Here is a 22,597-nt window from a genome sequence, read left to right as displayed (position 1 = left end):
CCCTGGGGTGATTCTAGGAAGCTCTACTTGTTCCTGAGGTTTGGAATTCACTCCTGAGGAGACAGGAGGGAAAAACGGAGTCTCTGAAGGGACCACCTTGGAAGAAGAGGGCTGCTGACAGGTATCTGGCCTAGAGGTGAAACATCTTCCCAGAGGAACAAGTGGAGCAATGTTCCTGAGATAAACCCTATAGCATGCCAGATTTGAGCAGATGCCTTTTTGGACACCTTGGACAAATGTGACCCATGGAAAGCATGGGCAAGTCTCTGTGGATGTGCCCTTTCCACAGAAGTAGATCACAGGTTCCCACAGCTCAGTCGCTCTGAGAAACAGGATGCTGGAGGAGATAGGTCTTTGCTTTGGTCCAGCAGGGTTCTTCTTGGTTGCTGTACTGACTTAATAGGTGCATCTGTTTTCCTATTGTGCTGCTGGGTGCTTCATATCTAGCTATATTTTTCCAACTGGCAAAGCTGGGTACCTTGCTCTGTTGCAAACAGAGAGAGTATATAGAGACTATCAGTAAATGGGATTCCCATTTGGATTTCGCCTACGTTTTAATTCATACAAAACTCACTGTCTCGTTGACCCTGATCTTGAGAGGCCATGGATTGGAGAGCTTTCCTTACATTCCCCAGGGAAGACCTTCTGAAGCAATGCTGCTACTGTTAAGTCCCAGCAACGAAAGGTGTTCCATTCTAAGACTGGGTGTCAACATTTAACTCGAAAATTCAATATCTCAAAAGACACCTATAAAACAATGAACAAATGTATTGTAGATTGAATCAATCAGTTAAAAGGCACAAGGTTAATTAAATAAAAATGGGTTACTGGTCCTCAAGAATACCAGGTGCCAAATCCCCAGTCCCCAAACCTAAAGGGGTCACAGGATGCCAGCAAGTGCAGTTTCTGGCAAAGAAGCAACTCTGTGCAGGCACCTGCAGAATAGGGTGGAGTCAGTGGCCAAGCACGCTGGTGCAGTTGTAATTTAAACAGAGATGCACTCACTGGTCTCAACCAATTGATTCTTATGAGAAAAGGAAGTCTAAAAAAAACTTTGACAGAGACCACTTGGACCCTGTGATGCTGAGCGTGCTAGTCGCTGTCGCTTGGAGTCGAACATTCGCCTCTGCAGCTCCTGTTGCTGTCGCTCAGCTTCCTTCCTTCATTTCACGTTCAGCTTTCTCTGCACATGGCTGGGGAAATAGCATATGCGGACCTAAACATTCGGGAAATGCCTTCCTGTTCAAGGATTCCGATGCCTCGTCCTGTCAGGAACTGCAGTAAGTGGCTCACTTATTCATGTATTTTTATTTTGTCTCGGGTAATTAATCTGCAGGTGGGTTACAGAATCTGAAGTCCTCAGGTTCTGTTTTGTGGGTCCCTGCTAAATCCTTTTTTTCCTTGCTGCCCAATGTAGTTGCCTAGATAGTCTTCAGAGTGATGCATCCTTCTTTTATTCTAGAAAATTAAACTTGAATTACAAAGGGTGGACATGCTAGAGGTTTACAAAACATGAACAGTATGGAGAGAATAGAAAGGGGTTTGTTTTTTCCTCTCCTTTGCATAATTCTATGAAGCCACCTAATAAAAATAATTGGAAGCAAGAGAGGCTAATGAAAGTATTATTTTCCTTCATGTATTTAGGAAAGGGCTCAGTGATGGAATGCAACCTTTGTCTGCAGAACGATCCGGTTCATTAAAAAAAAAAAATTATTTATGATCCTCAATTTTATACATTTCAATACTTTTACAATCATTTTAATATTTTGAAACTCGACTTCCTTCTTTCTGCGATTCCTTAATTATTATTTTTAGTATTTTCTGCATATTCCAAATTAACTTAACTTAATCATTTATTTGTCTACTTTAAGTGCTTACTCATATAAAACCACAGGTCATTACAATAATCCTGCCAATGTTCTTATCTGTTTACAGTTTGTAAATATTCAACAAACCATTTCCATTCTTTTTTCAAGAAAGTTTGTTATCTTGATTTCTTATATTTCCGGTAAGTTTTTGTATACATTCTGCTTTCATCGGGACTTCTTCTTTCCATGTCATATTTAAACAAAACACTTTGAGTGTAACCCCCCCCCCCAAAAAAAAACCCCTCGACTTAATATAGAACAGGGATGTTTGTGCAGGCAGTAGATGCCATAATTCATAACGTCACACCAGCATCAGTTGCAATCTCTTTACACCAAAAAGCATAGTTCTTTTTATCAACTTTTAATTCCTACAGATGACCATAAGTATACACAGGGCCTTCGCATTGCTCTTGGGACTGCCTGCGCTGTGATTCTCCTCCTCACTCTGGCTGTAGTAACGCTGATAGTTTTGGGTGAGTAGCTGAGTGCTTAATGTTGGTTTCGCCAAGAATATTTGCAATCCTGTGCAAGTCAACCCCCGTTGAATTTAGTAGTGTTTGCTCCCAGGTGGGAATAGGATTGCAGCCTGAGAGTGTGAATACAGATAACATTTCCTGGCACAGTCCAGTAAAAGTTGGCCGTCCTGGAGTCATCGTGGAAGGCTACTGTTACTCTGCTATTCCTCAAAGGCACTGATCAGCTGGTGAATAGAAAATAGTGTGGACATACCAAACGTATTTATTTATTTATTTGAGAAACAGATTTGTATTCCATTTGTCCAAAATGTTCGGGTTAATTTGCGAAAACCATACATGTAAAGATAGCATAACAATAAACCATATGAAAAACTGCACACAACAACAAACGAAGCAGCAAAGAAAACATGCACACACACAAGCTGCGATCCTTTGCCTATTTACAAGGATCAGAAATAAAATCCACTGGATTCAAGTTGGATAAAAACTACAGTTTCAGATCCATCTGTGACCATAGCCTGCCAGGCCAACATGCTAGGTGGCTTCTGTTACCACAGAAGAATATAAAAAAGTTTGCTGGATCAGGCCAAGTGGCCCATCTAGTGCAGAAACCTGTTCTCACTGTGGCCAACCAGATGCCTGTTGGGATATTTTAATATTAATAAGAATGCTCCTTGATGTGAGCCAGTGTGGTGTAGTGGTTAAGAGTGGTAGTCTCGTAATCTCGGGAACCGGGTTCGCATCTCCGTTCCTCCACATGCAGCTGCTGGGTGACCTTGGGCCAGTCTCACTTCTCTGAAGTCTCTCAGCCCCACTCACCGCACAGAGTGTTTGTTGTGGGGGAGGAAGGGAAAGGAGAATGTTAGCCGCTTTGAGACTCCTGAAGGGGAGTAAAAGGCGGGATATCAAATCCAAACTCTTCTTCTTCTTCTTCTGCTTGTTTTGTCCCAACAGCAGGATTCTTCATCATTTGTTGACAGGTTTGTTGTTGTTGTTTAGTCGTTTAGTTGTGTCCAACTCTTCGTGACCCCATGGACCAGAGCAGCCCAGGCACTCCAAACATATGTATCTGTCAGGGAACTGCCATCAGCTCAGGGGCGAGAGGGGGAAAACGGATAGATTACAGAGAGCCCCCAAAGATCGTGGGAAGCAGCACTTCCTCAGTGGAGGAAGGAAGCCACGCCTCTAGTGGGGAGGAGCTTCAGGGCTCGGAGGATGCAAGGTGGTGCCAGGACACCTTGCCTGAGCAAAGCAGGGAGGAGGGAGGTCCCCCTTTACCCAAGCCTTCCTTGCACAGTAGGCTTTCGCGCAGAGAGGGGAGGCGTAGACTGGGCGTCAAGAGACTCCTCTGCTGGGGAGGACTGCCCACTCTCAGAGGCTGCTAGTGAATGAGCAAGACGTGGAATAGAGGCACTCTGCATTGTAAAGGTTTTTAGCACCAATAATAAAGCTCTAGAACAGACCAGTCAGGCATCTTGCCTGATTGCTCTCGAGCAACCACCCGTTAGCCATAACAGTATCCTATGCCTTCATGAATTACATTTGGCTATGTAACAAAACAAAATGGCTAGGTTTCTTTTCCTGTGCAAGAAAAACAAACTGTATCCCAACAGTTACCCATAACAACGCAACACTATAAAATGTATTTAGTTTTGCAGCCTAAAGAAAGACCAGAGGATACCACCACCAGCCCCACTGACTCTGAATTTAAGCTACAGCTGAAAAGCTATATGTGCAGCTCTCCAAGCCACAGCGGAACAGGTAACCTCAGCCACTCATGGATGACTCATGCTTTGTGTATGTGAACCAGAAACACTGCCTGGACGTCAGCCACTTCCATCTTCCAAATGAGCCTAGAAGGGCTGCTCAAATTAATTCTCAGCCTAAGCGATAATGCTGTGGTTCGCAAATGTCTTTTCATATCTCTGTAATGGAAAGAACCTTGCAGGCTTCATTAACCCACAAACCCCAGGATAGCGCCCATGGGATGTTCACATAGTGCTGCCTTCTATGTAATGGCCAGTGTGCTTCTAGTTATGTCCTGGTCAGAAGGACTGCTAGGTTCACAGGCCTATGGTCGGTCCTTTCCCAGATGTGTGTTAGCAACTCTCCACAGTCGACAAATGTTTCACTTATGCACGTTCTAGGAGTCTTGTGAATTAGGATCTTTAGATGTTGGTAATAGTGTACCTTGGCAGATTTCCCTAGTAACTCTCACTCACACAGCTTTTAAAAATGGGGATATTTATTAAACACACACACAATCATAACACACACATTTCAACACTTCTGTGGAAATAGCTCAGCAATAATACGTAACCATTAACATCAGTGGGGGTAGCTCAGTACTAAATGCATGCACTACATGCTTTTAGTACTACTACATGCACTAAATAACCCTAAGCTTTATTAAACTAACACACAATATACAGCTAAGGAGCAAGCAAACAAGGTGTAAGATGTGATAGAGGGTGTAAAGTTCAGCACAACTCTAGCCTGCTCTCTCTCCCTGGGCTCACTTTGCAGCCTAGGCCTCAGCTAGGTGCAGCTGGACATGGAACACACACACACACACACACACACACACACACAAACACCAAAAACAGATCTGAAGGCACAGCCACACACACACACACTCAAAGGTAGGAAGAGGAAGCAAGTGTGAAGGCTACCTAGCTTTCCTTTGGAAAACAGGATGGGATGACTACTTTGGTGGATGATACTGAAGAATTGGAACTGAGGCATGTTGAAACTGTTGCTGCAAGTTAAAACATGATATATATAGAAAGGGAAATTCCTGGGTGCCCAGATCCAAGTTTGGGGTGCCCATATCCAAGTAAAGTCTGGAAGTCTGGAAATATAGGCTGTTAGACCTCGGAAATATGTCTTTCCAATTGTGTTCCCAAAAAGTCTTGTCTTCCCTCAGCATAGGAAAAGATCACATGTTTAGTATGTTAGAAATGGTTTACTTACAAACCATGCTCCATATACCTCTCAGAAAGTTTGCACAGGCAGTAAAACTTAGTTTAGTTCCAAAGTGGTGGAAGTTCATAAATTATTGGTATAGGAGCACAAGATTGGCCACAAGAGCCAGTGTGGTGTAGTGGTTAAGAGCGGTAGTCACGTAATCTGGGTAACCGGGTTCGCGTCTCCGCTCCTCCACATGCAGCTGCTGGGTGACCTTGGGCCAGTCACAGTCTCTCAGCCCCACTCACCTCACAGAGTGTTTGTTGTGGGGGAGGAAGGGAAAGGAGAATGTTAGCCGCTTTGAGACTCCTTAAAGGGAGTGAAAGGCGGGATATCAAATCCAAACTCTTCTTCTTCTTCTTCTTCTTCTTGTGAGTGTCATGCAGCCAGGCTAGAGCAACCAGCTTAGCCTCTTCACACGCTGAGTTCATCAGTAGTGGCATTGCGTGGGAGGGCCAGAGGGGTGTTGGCCCCGGGTGCATTTCCTCCTCACGCAGCCTTGCAGCATCACAAAGGCAGCATGAAGTCAGGTTCTGATGTAGTTTCCTCTCAAAAGAGAGGGAAATGTTTAACTAGTATCTGAGACTGCTTGGGATTCTACACGTTACTCAAAACTCCTGGGAAGTTTATTTACTGAAATAAATAAAGCTCCCCTTTGCAATGAGACATTTGTACTATGCAATAAATTCTCAGATTCTCCCATGAGGAGGGAAATAAGAGCATCCATTTACTCATGGAAATTGTTAGGTTTCTGTTTATTGCCACTGTGCGGTGCTTGGAGTCACAAGACTCTGTTTACATTCCAGACTGTGGGAAGTGTCACAGGAGACGGGAGACGGATGTTTATATTACTGGTTTCCTGTTCCTTTGTCCCAGTTGCCTCTTGGCTCTCACAGAGAGAGGATGTATATTTCTTTTCTGTCTGCGTAGTTAGAAATAAAACTCTTAGCATGTAGAGTGTCCTTCCCTGCTGCTTGGACACTCTTCATAATGAGGGAACGTGCCTGGAGCCTCATCAAAGGCTCAGGTCATTAATCACATCGGAGGGCTCGACCGGAGGAGTAGCTTGGTTGAATGCAAGTCAGACAGAAATATTCTGCCTCTTGCTTTCCCTCTCTACCACTAGACGATGCCCCAAACTGCAAAATATGCCCCAATGACTGGGAACTTCACAGGAACACCTGCTACTGGATCTCTCAAGGGCAAAAAACCTGGACCGAGAGCCAAGATGACTGCAAAGGAAAGAACTCCACCCTGCTCGTGATTCAGGACCAGCAGGAGATGGTAAATATGCAACTTATGAGAAATGTCTAGCCAACAGGGATCCAGTTGAAGCAAAGTCCACAAGAGACTTCTAGCCAGGGATGTGGGACCTGTGGTCCTTCAGTTGTTGGACTTCAGCTCCAACAAGTCCTAACCATCCATCAGGATGCTTTATTCCTCAACAGCACATGTAACTTTGCTCAATGACATTTGTATAGATCTTGTAAGTGTTCAGAGGGCTTTACATGCGTGATCCAATTGTAATCCTTATAGCAACCTTTTTAAATGCTCAATATTATTATGTTCTGTAGTGCATTTGGAAAACTAGAGGCTCAGAGAGTAGCTTGTCTAAGGCCACTAGTGTGTTCATGTTATGGCAGAGGTGAAATTTGAAATATGGACTTCCTGGTTCAGATTTCATTCTCTTCACCCCCCAATGGTGTGTATAAAAAGTAGCAAAAAATGCACTTAAATTGCAATCCATCCATCCTTCCACTCCCTTGAGCCTTGCTGTCAATCCTGCCTCGGCCTAAAAGCTGCTTTAGCCAGCCACTGCTGAAATCAGATACACATCTCCACAATATTAAATACACATTAGTTAAAATGCATGCAAATTTGTACAGAAGGTGCTTTTACACACATACAGAAGTAGGGGACCCCCTCCTTTCCTCAGCTAAAAGGATTTCCACCTGGGTCAGTTGAAGATGGCTAAGGAGCAGGATCTAATGGTTAGACCACAGAGCCAAGCACTTGCCAATCAGAAGGTTGGTTGTTCGAATCCCCATGACGGGGTGAGCTCCCGTTGCTCGGCCCCTGCTCCTGCCAACCTAGCAGTTCGAAAGCACGTCAAAGTGCAAGTAGATAAATAGGTACTGCTCCGGTGGGAAGGTAAATGGTGTTTCTGTGTGCTGCTCTGGTTCGCCAGAAGCAGCTTAGTCAAGCTGGCCACATGACCTGGAAGCTGTACGCCGGCTCCCTCGGCCAATAAAGTGAGATGAGCGCCACAACCCCAGAGTCGGTCACGACTGGACCTAATGGTCAGGGGTCCCTTTACCTTTACCTTTAAGGAGCAGGATGTAAAGCAATGTAGAGTTCCATAGAAATGAAGCTGATGGAACTGAGCATGAGCTGTTAATAAAATGGTCAGAATGGCAGCATCCAGTGCTATTTTTCTAGAAAAACAGGAGCCAGAACTCACCATGAAGACCTCCCTTGTTTTCTTACAATGTTAACGGTACCCACCTGAGAGGTGCCAGAACTGAGTTCTGGCAAGTTCCAGCTGAATGCCCTGGCAACACCTTGTCTGTTCCATTATAGGCAATCATAAAGAATATGACAAAGGAAACCTCTTATTGGTTGGGATTCACAGCAGCCAGACTCTCTGAAGAGTGGACCTGGGAATGGGTTGATGGATCCCCCTTCAAAGAAGAACTGTGAGTAGTTCCAGGTGTGCACAGATGATTTCCGAGAGCCAGTGTGGTGTAGTGGTTAAGAGCGGTGGACTCCTAATCTGGGGAACCGGGTTCGCGTCTCCGCTCCTCCACATGCAGCTGCTGGGTGACCTTGGACCAGTCACACTTCCTTGAAGTCTCTCAGCCCCACTCACCTCACAGAGTGTTTGTTGTGGGGGAGGAAGGGAAAGGAGAATGTTAGCCGCTTTGAGACTCCTTAAAGGGAGTGAAAGGCGGGATATCAAATCCAAACTCTTCTTCTTCTTCTTCTTCTGTAATTTTTTATTTTTTAATTGATTTACATGTTAGCAAAGAAGCATAGACCTAGTGATGTAAATAAAGCACAGAAATAAAAAGAAAAGGGAGGCCTTAACAACAACCTTCAAATCTATGCATACACAAATATAAATAAAACTATAAACTACCAATATAAATAAAAGAGATGCCTTTACTGATGCCAAGGTATAAGTTTTCATCTGTCCCAAGAGGCATTTGGTAACGTCTGTTGGTATTATTTTTATTTTTATTTATTAAATTTATATACCGCCCTATACCCACAGGTCTCAGTACAGTTACAACTTAAAATCACAATATAAAAACACAAAATAAATTTTTATAAAAGCAGCCCAAGAGCCCCCCCCCAATAGATTTTAAAAGGACATTGGATTTCAATTAGCTGTATGTCAGTCAGCTGAGGATAAATAGCTCACCTCTTGGCATGAAGGGAAAGGTTTTGATGTGAGAATGAAAACAGTATCCTGATACTGAATGACACAGTCTTCTCTCTCTCGTTTTTTGTTTTTTGTTTTTTTTTTGAAAAGCAACAACAAATCGTTTCCTTTATTTTGCAGGTTTACAGTATCGGGCCCTGCTAAAGTAAACAGCTGTGGGTTGATAAGGCGAAACAGTGTTAATTATAACGCTTGTAGTATTTTATCTCATTGGATGTGCATGAAAGCAGCTTTCCAGATATAAGCACAAAATGGGGTCAAGTGTTGGAAGTAAGAAACCATCTCTTTCTGAACAATGAGTTGGCCACTGACTTCTTGTGCAGCTTGCAAGATCGCCTCCAGCCCAGAATAGTCTGCAGTTGCCAGGATGCTCCTTAACCGACTTATGGCAGGAAGCCAAAAGCCCTAGTAATAACTTGTGTATTATGGGTAAGGTTTTATGCCCCAAATGGGCAACTGTCAAAAAATTCAAACTTTTGCTATATTGGAACAAAGGCTGTCAGTTTATCAGTTCCTTTGAGTTCCCTTTCATTGCTTTCTATTAATGTAATACTATTATAATGCAATTAAGTGAAGAATCTGAAGTCAAAAGCAAAGGGAAGTTTACCAGATATTAGGTAAAGGTAAAAGGTAAAGGACCCCTGGGCGGTTAAGTCCTGTCAAAGGCGACTATGGGGTTGCAGTGCTCATTTCGCTTTCAGGCCGCGGGAGCCGGCGTTTGTCCACAGACAGTTTTCTGGGTCATGTGGCCAACATGACTAAACCGCTTCTGGAGCAACAGGGCACCGTGATGGAAACTGGAGCGCACTGACATGCCGTTTACCTTCGTGTCGCAGCGGTACCTATTTATCTACTTGCACTGGTGTGCCTTCGAACTGCTAGGTTGGCAGGAGCTGGGACAGAGCACCAGGAGCTCACCCCATCGCGGGGATTTGAACCACCGACCTTCTGATCGGCAAGTCCAAGGGGCTCAGTGGTTTAGACCACAGTGTCACCCACTCCTTACCACCCTTATCAGATTTTACTCTATGCCAGGACTGCATATTTTCTCCCAAAGCAAGTATCTTTATTTTACATTTCGGCCCCACGGTTTCAGATAATATGTGTAATGTCACTCCTTTTTAAAAATAAATAAATGAAACCACAAGACAACAAGCTAAGAGTTCTGTTAAGACACCGTGTCTTTGCCTCACCACCGTTTCGGGAAATGAAAAACTATTACAGTTTCCATTGTAGAGAGCATAGCAGAAATTCTGAGAAGTGGCCAAGTCTTCAGAGGCCACATTTCCTGTGTGGCTGTTCTCCTCCTCCTCCTTTTATCTGAGCATTGGTCAGGGAGTGCACCTTTTCATTCATAGCTGAATTTGGTTCTCAGTTTCAGAAAAGGTCTATTATTCTGTCAGTCTTTTGCCAGTTAAGGGGTTGTTTCACCTGTTGAGGATGTCTTTCCAAATAGAGGATGAGAAGGCTTTGTGGTGCATAGATTTCAAGCAATCATAGATCAAACAAGACAAACCCTTCTGTTGCAAGTGCAAGGAAAATATTTATATGAGGAATTAAAAAGTGGATTAAATCAAGAACGTTGATGTCTACGTTTCTGCCCATCCAGTGGCCAGACATAACAGCTTTGAGAACCACATGGAACAAACGGGAGTATGAGCATAATTTAAATAAAAGGATTGCCATATCTGTCAGGGCACAATATTGTGGGTTTTTCACTGCCAGTCACAAGGCCAAATCCCGGCATTTCCATTTTCTGAGAGGTTGGAGGAGTGATTTGGCAGCTGTCTATTCATGCGTCTTCAATAGGGGCAGACTGTGTCGTGTGATCAAACCAATCTATCTCAGCTCTGTTTGCCATCATCTTCCACCCATAGGAAGATTCCTGGCTCAAGATCTAGGTTCCTGAAGAGGGAGGCCAGACTGAAGACTTGGTCCTGGGGCAGGAATGGGATTTGTGGACCTTGTAGAGTGTGCCATCCTAAGAATGGGTTATGCTGTTGCTCATTTGGCGACATAGCAAGCAGAAATCAAAACTGTGAAGGCTGGGTTGGCTCCACAGCTTCTGCCTGTAGCACTTGCAGAAACAGATGCAAGCAGAAGCTGGATATCTATTCTAGATCCTATATATATAGTGTGTGTGTGTGTATATATATATATATATATATTTACATGAACTTTCCCCAAAAACCAAAAACACACAAAAAATATGTTTTCTCATCTTATTCAGTGTTTTGGACTTCCATCAACCACATCTGAAGATTTTTCAATCCTTATCACTTATGAAATCCTTATCTGCATTTCATTAATTTTTCTATTACTTTTAATAGTCCTTCACTCATAATTCTCTTCATACTTTTCTCTGCAATATTTCGCATAGTCCTCCTTACAAAACTTCTTGCAATCCTACTCGCGTAATCTGTTGATTACAATTGCTTTTCAGATAGTTCACATATTGACTCCAGCCCTCTGAGAATCTCTGATCCCGCAGGTTTCCAATCCTTCCTGTCATCTTGTCTAATTCTGCATAGTCCAGTAATTTCGTCTGCCATTTCTATTTCGTTGGTAATTGTTCTTGTTTCCATTTCTGTGCCAATAGTACTCTTGCTCCCTCTGCTCTTGCAACCTGCAGAGAAGCAGCAGTGGGGGAGAGACGATGATGGAAGGGAGAAGAAGGGAAGCAGACACACACAAGCAGAACAGAAAGCAGAACTGCTTGTGTCTCTCTCTGTCTGCTTCCCTTCTTCTCCCTTCCATCATTGTCTCTCCCCCACTGCTGCTTCTCTCAGGTTCCAGTAGCAGAGGGAGCTGGGTTGCTGCTCCCTGCTCCTTCCTTCTCACCACGACCCATGTTTTTTTAGTGTGTACACCCAGTGAGGTGTAGTGGTTAAATGGTGTAGTGGTTAAGAGCAGTAGACTCGTAATCTGGTGAACCGGGTTCGCTTCCCCGCTCCTCCACATGCAGCTGCTGGGTGATCTTGGGCTAGTCACACTTATCTGAAGTCTCTCAGCCTCACTCACAGAGTGTTTGTTGTGGGGGAGGAAAGGAAAGGAGATTGTGAGCCGCTTTGAGACTCCTTTGGGTAGTGATAAAGCGGGATATCAAATCCAAACTCCTCCTCCTCTTCTTCTTCCTTTTCTTCTTCTTTTTCTTCTTTCCATCAGCACACTAGCCACTGCATTCTGCATCAGCTGAAGCTTCTGCACCAGGCCCAAAGGCAAACCTCCCATAGATCACATTTCTGTGATCTAGTCTTGAAATTATCAATGTGTGGACTACAGTGGCCATGCAATCCCAATTCTGATATGGCTACAGCCAGTGTATCAGACAAAGCTGGTAAAAGGCACTCACAACAACAGAGGTTGCTTGAGCCTCTCATGGCAAAGATGCACCCAGGAGTGAGGTAAAGGTAAAGGGACCCCTGACCATTAGGTCCAGTCATGACTGACTCTGGGGTTGTGGTGCTCATCTCGCTTTATTGGCCGAGGGAGCTGGCGTACAGCTTCCAGGCCATGTGGCCAGCATGACTAAGCTGCTTCTTGGCAAACCAGAGCAGCGCAGGGAAATGCCGTTTACCTTCCCACTGGAGCGGTACCTATTTATCTACTTGCACTTTGACGTGCTTTCAAACTGCTAGGTTGGCAGGAGCAGGGACCAAGCAACGGGAGCTCACCCCGTCGCGGGGATTCAAACCGCCGACCTTCTGATAGGCAAGTCCTAGGCTCTGTGGTTTAACTCACAGCGCCACCCGCGTCCCTTGCACCCAGGAGTACCCACAAGTTATTTACAGGCAACGACCATTTTCCACATGTTCAAAGCACACACAACCATGCACCCATGCATTGCTGTGGACTCAGAAGTGAAGGAAAAGGGGGTGGAATGGGGTTGGGGCATAGCGGGGCAGAGAGGGCTTATATGTTCTCCACCACTGCGTGCGATGATCCAGAATGCAACCCCCACCAAAATGGGGGTTGCCATCTGTCATGGCTGCTTTAGTTAAGATTCCCGCATTGTAGGAGGTTGAACCCTTGGAACTACCTTCCACCTCTTTGATTCCCAGGGCTTCCGCAGCCTCTCCCGATACAGAACTTATGGAGCTACATGTCATTAGAGTGCTGATGGCACCATATTCCAGAGCTCCCAATGGCTTCATATTAAGTACAACTGGGGGCAGAAAGTGCCCTACAGAACCCAATAGCACAAATGCCACAGGTTCAAAGAGCACTATCTCAATGCTACTCTCTGGACTAGACCACACATAGGAATGGAACCACTTGTTCCCAGGGGTCCATCTGTATGTCTAAACCCACATACGTGTATAGACTTGATGTACACTCTGGAGAGGAATGGAGCCTTTTGCATGGGGTCAGGATATGCGTCCATTTAAACTGTGTGCATGCCTTTAACACTTTTGCCTAATCAAGAATTTGTCATACTAGACTCTTACAGAAAAAAGTGTTCTCACCATGCTTGAGGTTGCAAAGCACAGCATCTGCTCTCCCATCCACTTAAATCTCCCTTTGTGTAGAGATTTCCAAAAGGGATACATGACAAATCTGAAGAAACATGAATCGTGTAGGCTGTTTATGTTGGCCAGATTTAACATGTTTCCCTCGGTGGTAGTGAGAGGAAGATACTTAGCTATCCCAGAATCAGAGCGTCTCTGCAGATGCGGAAAGCAGGAACCCGATACTCTGGAGCATATATTTTTTTCCTGTGATTTTGGCAGTTATGCCAGAGGACAATTATTCGAGGCCCTAAAATTTAATAGGCAGATTTTTACACAACCAACTGTTCAGAACCTGCTGGCGGACAGCGATGATCGAGTCACTTTAATAGTGGCTGAATTTTTAAATGCTGTCCATGAAGAAAGAGTGGCCCATGATAAAGAGACTTAGTGGTTTTTAATGGTAGGTGTTGTTGTTGTGTTGTATTATACTATCAATGTACATTCATTTATTTTTTGGAATTAAGATTAGGACTGGGATAAATTGTGTTCTCTGAGCCCGTATTTTATACAGCCTATATATGATGTTTGTATGTTAATTTGCGGTGTGCTATGGCTAATAAAGGATTTTGAATTGAATTGAATTGGTCATACGAGGACGTTGTAAGGGTTTGGTTTATTACATGGAAATGAAAACGACAGAATATATGGGTGCTGCTTTAGAAAGTGGGGTTGCAAAGAAGCTCAGAAATGCACACTTGATTTTCTTCTCTCACCTCCAACAAAAGACCCAAGACAACAGCATGATTAAGCCAAGCTGGTCATTCTCTGTTTCAAAGAGAGGAAAGGCTGCACTTGATGACCACTTGGAAAATTTAGTTGGTCCAAAAATGCAGAGACCAGATTACTGGCTGGAGTTCTCATTTGGATCTCCTATGTTGCCCGTTCACCCCAGTGGATCTTGGGTTAACTTCGCCCTAACTTCTGCTCCTTGTATAAATATCAGGCTGGCTACAGATCCAGTTTCTTGCTACCTGACAATCTGACACGGCAATGTCAGTGCTCAGAAATGCACACTCTCCGTCTTCTTTCAGCTCCAACCTGCAGCAAAAGAACCACGAAAACAGGATCAAGCCAAGGGGGACATTCTCTGTTTCACAGAAAGAGGAAAGTGTCCAAAATGACGTATCTCAGAGCACAGATGTATTGTACTTCTGTCTGTGCTCATAGGAACCTTAAGACTGACTACAGTGGTCCCTCTTTAGTGATAAGAGGTAGGGCCTCCTTGGTGCTGGCACCAGCAGTTAGGGAATTCTCTCCCATTTGTCTATTATACAATTTTTAAAATATTTTTTTCAATATCCATCTAAAAATGGGAAAATATGTCAACAAGGTCCTTCATCTTCCCATTTTAAATGGACATATGTATGAAATCACAGATATCGCTCACTTAATCTTGCCTACTTTTTAATAAACAATTAAACATGCTGTTTTGCCCTGATTACATAATAAAAAAGATATTTTGCTAACTCTCTGTGTTTACTGCATACTGTGTTTACAACATACTTCTCTTCTCTGCATGGTCAGGGCTAGTTTGATCTTTCCAAGGCAGGAAACATGAAAACATGAACCCTTCCTTCTTCATTCACTATTCCATTGGTCATTCCACAAGAGCCCCCCACACCCACCCATCACAATTTTGATTCCAACCCTCCCTAACCCCATATTTTTGCGGTACATTAGTTTGAGAATTGGGTTTTATTGAGAATCTAATACTATCTAAGGGATACAGGTGGTACTGTGGGTTAAACCACAGAGCCTAGGACTTGCTGATCAGAAGGTCGGCAGTTCGAATCCCTGCGATGGAGTAAGCTCCTGTTGCTCGGTCCCTGCTCCTGCCAACCTAGCAGTTCAAAAGCACATCAAAGTGCAAGTAGATAAATAGGTACCGCTCCGGTGGGAAGGTAAACGGCGTTTCCATGCGCTGCTCTGGTTCGCCAGAAGCAGCTTAGTCATCCTGGCCACATGACCCGGAAGCTGTACGCCGGCTCCCTCAGCCAATAAAGTGAGATGAGGGCCGCAACCCCAGAGTCAGTCACAACTGGACCTAATGGTCAGGGGTCCCTTTACCTTTAATAGTATCTAAGAAATATTATATCCATGTACAAATGTGGAAGAATGGCAGATCTGTCTCTAGGCAATTGTCTGGCTACTTGGTGGTTTCCACCCCAGAGTCCAGACACTGAAGAGAACAAGGACTCACATGTTCTTGAATTCTTGCCCATTTCCCCATTTCCAGGTTTGTCCAGAGTCCTTCCTCAGACCAATCCAGTGACCAGTGTCCCTGATGTAGCGCAGAATGAATGCCTTAAAGCCACACAAAATTCAGTTTTAGAACTGCTGTCTTCAAAGAAATCCCTTTTTATCCCTCTGTGTTGGTGTGATTCTATGATTCTGTAGTGGAGCTGATCTTAGCTGGCTGCCTATACAGCAGCAACATGGGGTGGGTGATGTGGTGGCCGCACTCTGTATTTGCCAGGATGAGAATGGGGCAGGGCAGATGCAAAGACCTCTTCACTGCTTTGCAAGCCCCATCCCAGCAAAGGGACTGCTGTTTCTGGGAATATGATGATGATGATAATTTATACCCAGCCCATCTGGCTGGGTTTCCCCAGCCACTCTGGGCAGCTTCCAACAAAGTATTAAAATACAATAATTCATCAAATATTAAAAGCTTCCCTAAACAGGGCTGCCTTCAGTTGACGTCTAAAAGTCAGATAGTTGTTTATTTCTTTGGCATCTGGTGGGAGGGCGTTCCACAGGGCAGGCACCACTACCAAGAAGGCCCTCTGCCTGGTTCCCTGTAACTTCAATTCTAGCAGTGAGGGAACCGCCAGAAAGCCCTCGCCGCTGGACCTCAGTGTCCGGGCTGAACGATGGGGGTGGAGATGCTCCTTCAGGTATACTGGACCGAGGCCGTTTAGGGCTTTAAAGGTCAGCATCAGCACTTTGAATTGTCACCATTGCCAGTCTTCCCTCTCTAGCACCGTGCTGAGCTTAAATAATTACAGTGGTACCTCTGGTTATGAACTTAATTCATGCCGGAGGTTCGTTCTTCACCTGAAACTATTCTTAACCTGAGGTACCACTTTAGCTAAAGGGGCCTCCCACTGCTGCCGCACCACCGCGGCACCGCAGCGTGACTTCTGTTCTCATCCTGTGGTAAAGTTCTTAACCCGAGGTACTATTTCTGGGTTAGCAGAGTCTGTAACCTGAAGAGTCTGTAACCCGAGGTACCACTGTACATGGATTCTGTATTGCCATCAGCCCTGTTCACTGTAATACTTATTTAAACATTTATCTACAATGACGTACGGGACGTCGATGGTGCTGTGGGTTAAACCACAGAGCATAGGACTTGCCGATCAGAAGGTCGGCGGTTCGAATCCCTGCGATGGGGTGAGCTCCTGTTGCTCGGTCCCTGCTCCTGCCAACCTAGCAGTTCGAAAGCACGTCAACAGTGCAAGTAGATAAATAGGTACCGCTCTGGCAGGAAGGTAAACGGCGTTTCCGTGCGCTGCTCTGGTTTGCCAGAAGCGGCTTAGTCATGCTGGCCACATGACCCGGAAGCTGTACGCCGGCTCCCTCGGCCAATAAAGCGAGATGAGCGCCGCAACCCCAGAGTCGGCCACGACTGGACCTAATGGTCAGGGGTCCCTTTACCTTTACCTTACAATGATGTACATCATAGGTGACCCAACGACATCCTAGTCTTTCATCACCTTTCCAAAATCCTGCATATCAATATATTTGAAAACATGGCAAAGAAAATGGTTCCCTAGCGGCTGAGATGGAGAATTTGCTCATGTCCCAAGTTATGATGATTCAAGATGAATCAAGAGTTGACTTTGTGTTTCTGTCAGGGCTGTATAGCAGTAATTCTCTCACAGACTTCATAGCCTCTCAAATGTCATTGGTTGGACGTACCTTTTCTTGCTCACTGTCAATCACAGCCAGGACGGAATTATGTGAATCACAAAATATCTGACTGGAAGCCCAATCTCCTTTTTCCTCTGAGAAAAAGTAGCATTTTCCCTCATAGTTGATCCACGAAGCTGGACAGGCTCGAAAAGGTGACACCTCAGAGTATGGCTGATTAGTATACTGTGCTGCAAATGTAAGAGAAAGAAAACTCTCCTCTGAACTTGCCTCTATTATTATTATTATTATTATTATTATTATTATTATTATTGATTACCAATGCTAAAATATGAGTAGATATGATAATAAAATGATGAATATTTGTGCAGAATTCCTTTTTAATAATAATTTTTATTAATTTACAACAAAAACAAATCATACAATAATTTCACATCCAATTTTCACAAAGTCTTTCTTTTCTAGACTTCCTTCAGCTTTCCCGTAAATCTTTCGTAGTCATTATTAATTTACGCATTTCTTAAGTTTGTATTGTCATTATTTAAACCTTTCTTTTTCTATTCCCTTTTAACAATACTTCTCGCGTTTCACAGTGCTTTTTAAAATCCCTCTAGCGTTATTTGACCCTCACTTATGCTCTCCAGATATTCCACAAATTTTCCCCAGTCTTCTGTGAACTTTTGGTCTCTTAAGTATCTAATCTTCCCAGTCATTTTATCCAGCTCAGCATAATCTAGCAGCTTCCTTCTCCATTCTTCCATTGTCGGTATTTCCTGTTGTTTCCATTTTTGAGCCAGTAACATCCTTGCAGCTGTCACTGCATATTGAAAGAATTTGCTATCCTTTCTCTTTATCTTTTTTTCCAAAATACCTAACAGAAGGGCCTCCGGCTTCTTTATGAATGTAAACTTTAGTATCTTTTTTAGTTCATTATATATCATTTCCCAGAAGCCTTTCACTTTCTTACATTCCCACCACATGTGGTAAAAAGAGCCTTCTTTCTATTTGTGCAGAATTCCACCCCCCTTACATTCACACCTGGCCCAAGACATTTTGCCACCTGAGGCAAACTACAAAATGGTGTGTCCCTTCCTGACAGGGAAGAAGGGGTGAGTGAAGATATACATCAGGAACAAGCAGGGAGGGAAATCAAATCAACCTCACCTGACGGTTGAAGTGGGAATCAAATGCTCATTGTGATGGGGAAAGGGATCTGAATCATGCCAGGAGACCCCAGAAGACAGCCCTTGCCATTTCTTCCCTAGGGTAACTGAGCAGGGGTTGCTGTGGCATCTCCACTTGGCAGACCTAGCACTGGCACTCAGCAGCAGCAGGGGGCAATGGCCAGCGGGCAGAGGCCTAGAACAAAGCACTAAATAATAGTAATAATTCAGAAAACTCACCTGCCCACCAAACTATGAATAGGATGCTTATGATTACAGCTATGATAATAGTTCTTTGTTGATTCTCTGAAAGGAAATAAAACATACAAATGAGGAGGGCCATGCTAATGCCTAGAATGGGGCAAGGAGAATATATAATTTATTTTATCTCAGTGGCATTTTGCAGGTCTGGTCATAGGTGTTCAATTTACACTTCCTAAAGTCCACAATGATCTCTTTTGTTTTCTTTAAGTTAAGCAGTAAGTTGTTTTTCCTGCACCACTCCCCCAACTGCGCAACTTCCTTCCTATAGGCCGTCTCCCCCTCTCCAGCCGTAATTAAACCAACCACCGTTGTATCATCTGCGGTGGTTGGTTTAATTACGTCTGGAGAGGGGGAGACGGCCTATAGGAAGGAAGTTGCGCGGTTGGGAGAGTGGTGCAGGAAAAACAACTTACTCCTTAACTTAAAGAAAACAAAAGAGATCATTGTGGACTTTAGGAAATGTAAATTGAATATTCAGCCACTTATTATTGAGGGGAAGTGCGTGGAACAGGTCTCAGTGTTTCGATTTCTGGGAATGGAGTTGAGAGACGACCTAACCTGGGTGGAGAACAGCAAAGACCTGGTGAAGAGAGCACAGCAGAGGTTATATTTTCTGAGAATCCTCCGGAAAAACAATCTCTCAAAGGACCTGTTGATGGCATTCTACCATTGCACTGTGGAGAGCGTACTAACTTATGGTCTGTGCGTGTGGTTTGGGAGCTGCACGGCCAGGGAAAAAACAATGCTATCCAGGGTTGTAAAGACTGCAGAGAGAATTATTGGGTGCACTCTTCCCACCTTAGATCAAATCTATGCTGCCAGGTGCCATAAGAAAGCGGCAGAGATAGCACATGATAGTACGTACCCCGGAAATGATCTCTTTCAGCTTCTGCCTTCTGGAAGAAGGTATAGGGTTATAAAGGCCAGGACTCGCCGCCTGAAAAACAGTTTCTACGCTAATGCAATTCTGGTTCTAAACGCAGCATAAGGGGTCTCTGTAGTATAGTGTATTTTAAAATGGGGTTTTAGAGTTTTTTTAGGGGTTTTTGAATGTTTTATGTAGTTTTATGTAGTTTTTATGTAGTTTTATGTAGTTTTGTGGTAGTTTTATGTAGTTTTTATGTAGTTTTATGTAGTTTTTCAATTTCATTGTTCTGCAAGGGACAATGACAATAAAGATATCGTATATATCGTATATATCGTATATATCGTATATAGGAACAAAATGAACAAATTTGGGGAGGGGGGAACTACCAAACTGTAAGAAAACGAGGGAAACTGCAAATGCACAGAAGTACGCTTGATTTAACCTAACAGCACGGCCGGCCCTACTGTTAGGCAGCCAGTTTTGGATATCATGAGAGAGGGTGCAAATTATTCATCACTGAATGTATTATAGTTGCTGTTATTTTTGCTGCTCTGCCTCAGGCACCAAACATGTTTCCATCTGATTCTCCCCTCCCCCCCTTTATGACACTACATAAGCCAGGGGTGGTTTTTTTTTGCTTTTGAAATGTTAAACAGTTCTGTGATATCTTCTGGTTTCTTAGCTTTCTCCCCATCTTGTGTAGAAAAATCACAGATGATTGGGCATAAAAGCATGCATATTCATGCTGCCCCCCCCCGCCCCGGTGCTGGAAAGTGACAGCTCTGGTAAATCAAAAATGGCTTCTTGGTGGTCTTCCCCACTCAGATGCCCGGACCTCTTTTGAAGACGGACAGAGCAGCAGTCTAATCAACCTGCTCCTCTATCATGTGCTTTTTAAAAAAAAAAAAAAAAAAAAACCTTGATATAGATATACAGTGGTACCTCGGGTTAAGAACTTAATTCGTTCTGGAGGTCCGTACATAACCTGAAACTGTTCTTAACCTGAAGAACCACTTTAGCTCATGGGGCCTCCTGCTGCTGCCGCGCCACCAGAGCACGATTTCTGTTCTCATCCTGAAGCAAAGTTCTAAACCTGAAGCACTATTTCTGGGTTAGCGGAGTCTGTAACCTGAAGCATATGTAACCCGAGGTACCACTGTAATGTGGTCCTCCAATATTCAATAGTATATTGAGGTTCCCTATTCAGTAGTATTTTGTTTCCAGTGTCCCACAGTGCCGTAAGGCCTTTCGTACTCACCTTGCATTGCAGGTCCTTCATGCGCTCTTGCTTCGGGGTGATTCCTTAAACAAAAGAACATGCTTGATCGGATTGTGGGTCTTTCTCATCTATCCACATTGCTCTTATTATTCCTTGCACTCCTTTGTTGTTTGGTGGTCCCACTGGATCCCCTTTGAGCTAGCCGCTGTGAAACATCTCTTTCCTGGGTGCTTGCAGCTAGTTCTCAGACTCCACCACAAGTAAATGTGAAAATGTGACCCACTTTGCATTCACTCAAACTGAACTGCACTTGCCATTTTATTGCCCAGTTTCGCCCATCTTAAATTGCTCTGCTGTTGGATACCTTTGGAAGCGCTTTATACAGTGGTACCTCAGGTTAAGAACTTAATTCATTCCGGAGGTCCCTGAAACTGTTCTTAACTTGAGACACCACTTTAGCTTATGGGGCCTTCCGCTGCCACCGTGCCGCCACCGCACAATTTCTATTCTCATCCTGAAGCAAAGTTCTTAACCTGAGGTACTATTTCTGGGTTAGCAGCATCTGTAACCTGAAGCGTCTGTAACCTGGGGTACCACTGTATTCTGCTTGGGGGTTGTTGTCGTTTTTTAAAACAATAAACAATGCTTTGCTGTTGTCTTCCCCTTTGCCCTCTTCAGTAACAGTCATTACTGAATAAATCCAGTAGAAATAATCCCTTGGTGGACTCATATTTCTCCCAATTTTGCTCTGTCTAGACCCTGAGAAGCAGCACCAAGGACCTTCTGGCAGTTCCCTCACTGCAAGAAGTGAAGTTACAAGGAAGCAGGCAGAGGGCCTTCTCGGTAGTGGCACCCGCCCTGTGGAACGCCCTCCCATCAGAGAAGGAGATAAACAGCTAACTGACATTCAGAAGACATCTGAAGGCAGCCCTGTATAGGGAAGGTTTTTAATGTTTGATGTTTTGCCGTGTTTGTATATCCTGTTGGAATCCGTCCAGAGTCGCTGGGACAACCCAGTCAGATGGTCAGTGTACTAATAAAATTATGATGATGACGATTACTTTTATACTTTGTTCTTCAAATAGTAAATTGGAGGAAACCTGCTCCTGCATGAGTTCAAATGTGGGGGTATTTTTGGTAAGGGATTTTGCAAAAGTATATATATAGAGAGAGAGAGAGAGAGAGAGAGAGTAATATTTAATGGATCAGCTTTATCTACATGTTTGTTAAGAAGGATTCAGAAAGACTGTTTTTGCTTTTTGAAAGTATGTGTCATTTTCCTCTTCCTGGTTTGTTTATTTGCTTAGTAATTCTAGGTTTTGTAATGCTCTCCACAAATCTATGTGAGATACACATTAAGTGCATGGGCCTGTGATTTCCTGATTCTCCCCCAAATATAGCATTATAAATTTGGGGTGTGTGTGTGTGTTAAGCTGTATGTCAGACTCCTCTAATCCCTGGATCCAGCAAGTGTTAAAAGCTAACCAAGCCTTCTAATTCCTGGAATAGCTAAGGTAGCTTCCTGGCGAGGCAATGGGGTATTAAGCAGCTTGTGCCAGATGGAAAATGAATTTTGCCACCTCCCTCAACAGACAAAACCAGAGTTGAGGACAGAAAGTTGCAGGGATGTGAGCCAGAGGAAAAGCAGCAAGCTGGAGAGAGAGTTGGGGCAACATTTTATTTGTTTTTACCTTCTCTGGCGTAGGACATTTCTCTGTGGCTGACCATCGCCCATTTCTTCCTTCAAGACAGCAGGACCTGGACTCTCCTGTCCAAGGTCAGGAGAGTCGGAACTGGCAGCCGGGCCCCAGCTGAGCTCTGAAATGACGGTAGTTGGATCTTTGGTTACTATTTGATTCAGTCTTTCAGGCTCCCTTCCTGAAAAACGTGGCTCAGCCATGGCCTTCTGTTTGATGTGCCCACATACCTTCAATGTTCTT

At 44.0% G+C, this 22,597-nt stretch overlaps 3 protein-coding genes across 4 annotated transcripts in view; 1 reads left to right on the top strand and 2 right to left on the bottom strand.

Annotated features, from left to right (window-relative positions):
- The window catches only part of LOC310670821 (C-type lectin domain family 2 member D-like), a 107,827-nt gene that overhangs the window by 44,267 nt on the left and 40,963 nt on the right, over positions 1-22,597 (bottom strand). The window lies entirely within an intron of this gene.
- LOC310671359 (killer cell lectin-like receptor subfamily B member 1B allele A) lies at positions 1,057-10,334 on the top strand. Of its 2 annotated transcripts, none has more exons than XM_083427132.1 (6): positions 1,057-1,280; positions 2,243-2,341; positions 3,995-4,105; positions 6,438-6,595; positions 7,892-8,021; positions 8,877-10,334. In XM_083427132.1, exons 1-5 carry the CDS (start codon positions 1,190-1,192, stop codon positions 8,009-8,011), a joined length of 579 nt encoding a protein of 192 aa, XP_083283258.1. In that variant the 5' UTR covers positions 1,057-1,189; the 3' UTR covers positions 8,012-8,021; positions 8,877-10,334. The 2 variants fall into 2 exon arrangements, with proteins under 2 accessions (XP_083283258.1, XP_083283257.1); XM_083427131.1 differs by having other exon boundaries at positions 1,090-1,280; positions 7,892-8,007.
- Positions 13,866-22,557, bottom strand: LOC310672847 (C-type lectin domain family 2 member B-like; the record flags this gene model as incomplete). Its single annotated transcript, XM_083430504.1, has 6 exons — positions 13,866-14,305; positions 15,468-15,571; positions 17,192-17,373; positions 18,547-18,612; positions 20,697-20,740; positions 22,349-22,557. 6 exons carry the CDS (start codon positions 22,555-22,557, stop codon positions 14,182-14,184), a joined length of 729 nt encoding a protein of 242 aa, XP_083286630.1. The 3' UTR covers positions 13,866-14,181.

Source organism: Podarcis tiliguerta (assembly GCF_965153285.1).
Source record: "Podarcis tiliguerta genome assembly, chromosome: 2".
Classification (NCBI taxonomy): domain Eukaryota; kingdom Metazoa; phylum Chordata; class Lepidosauria; order Squamata; family Lacertidae; genus Podarcis; species Podarcis tiliguerta.
The sequence above is the reverse complement of the archived record's forward strand: the minus strand, read 5'-3'. Positions and strand labels throughout refer to the sequence as shown.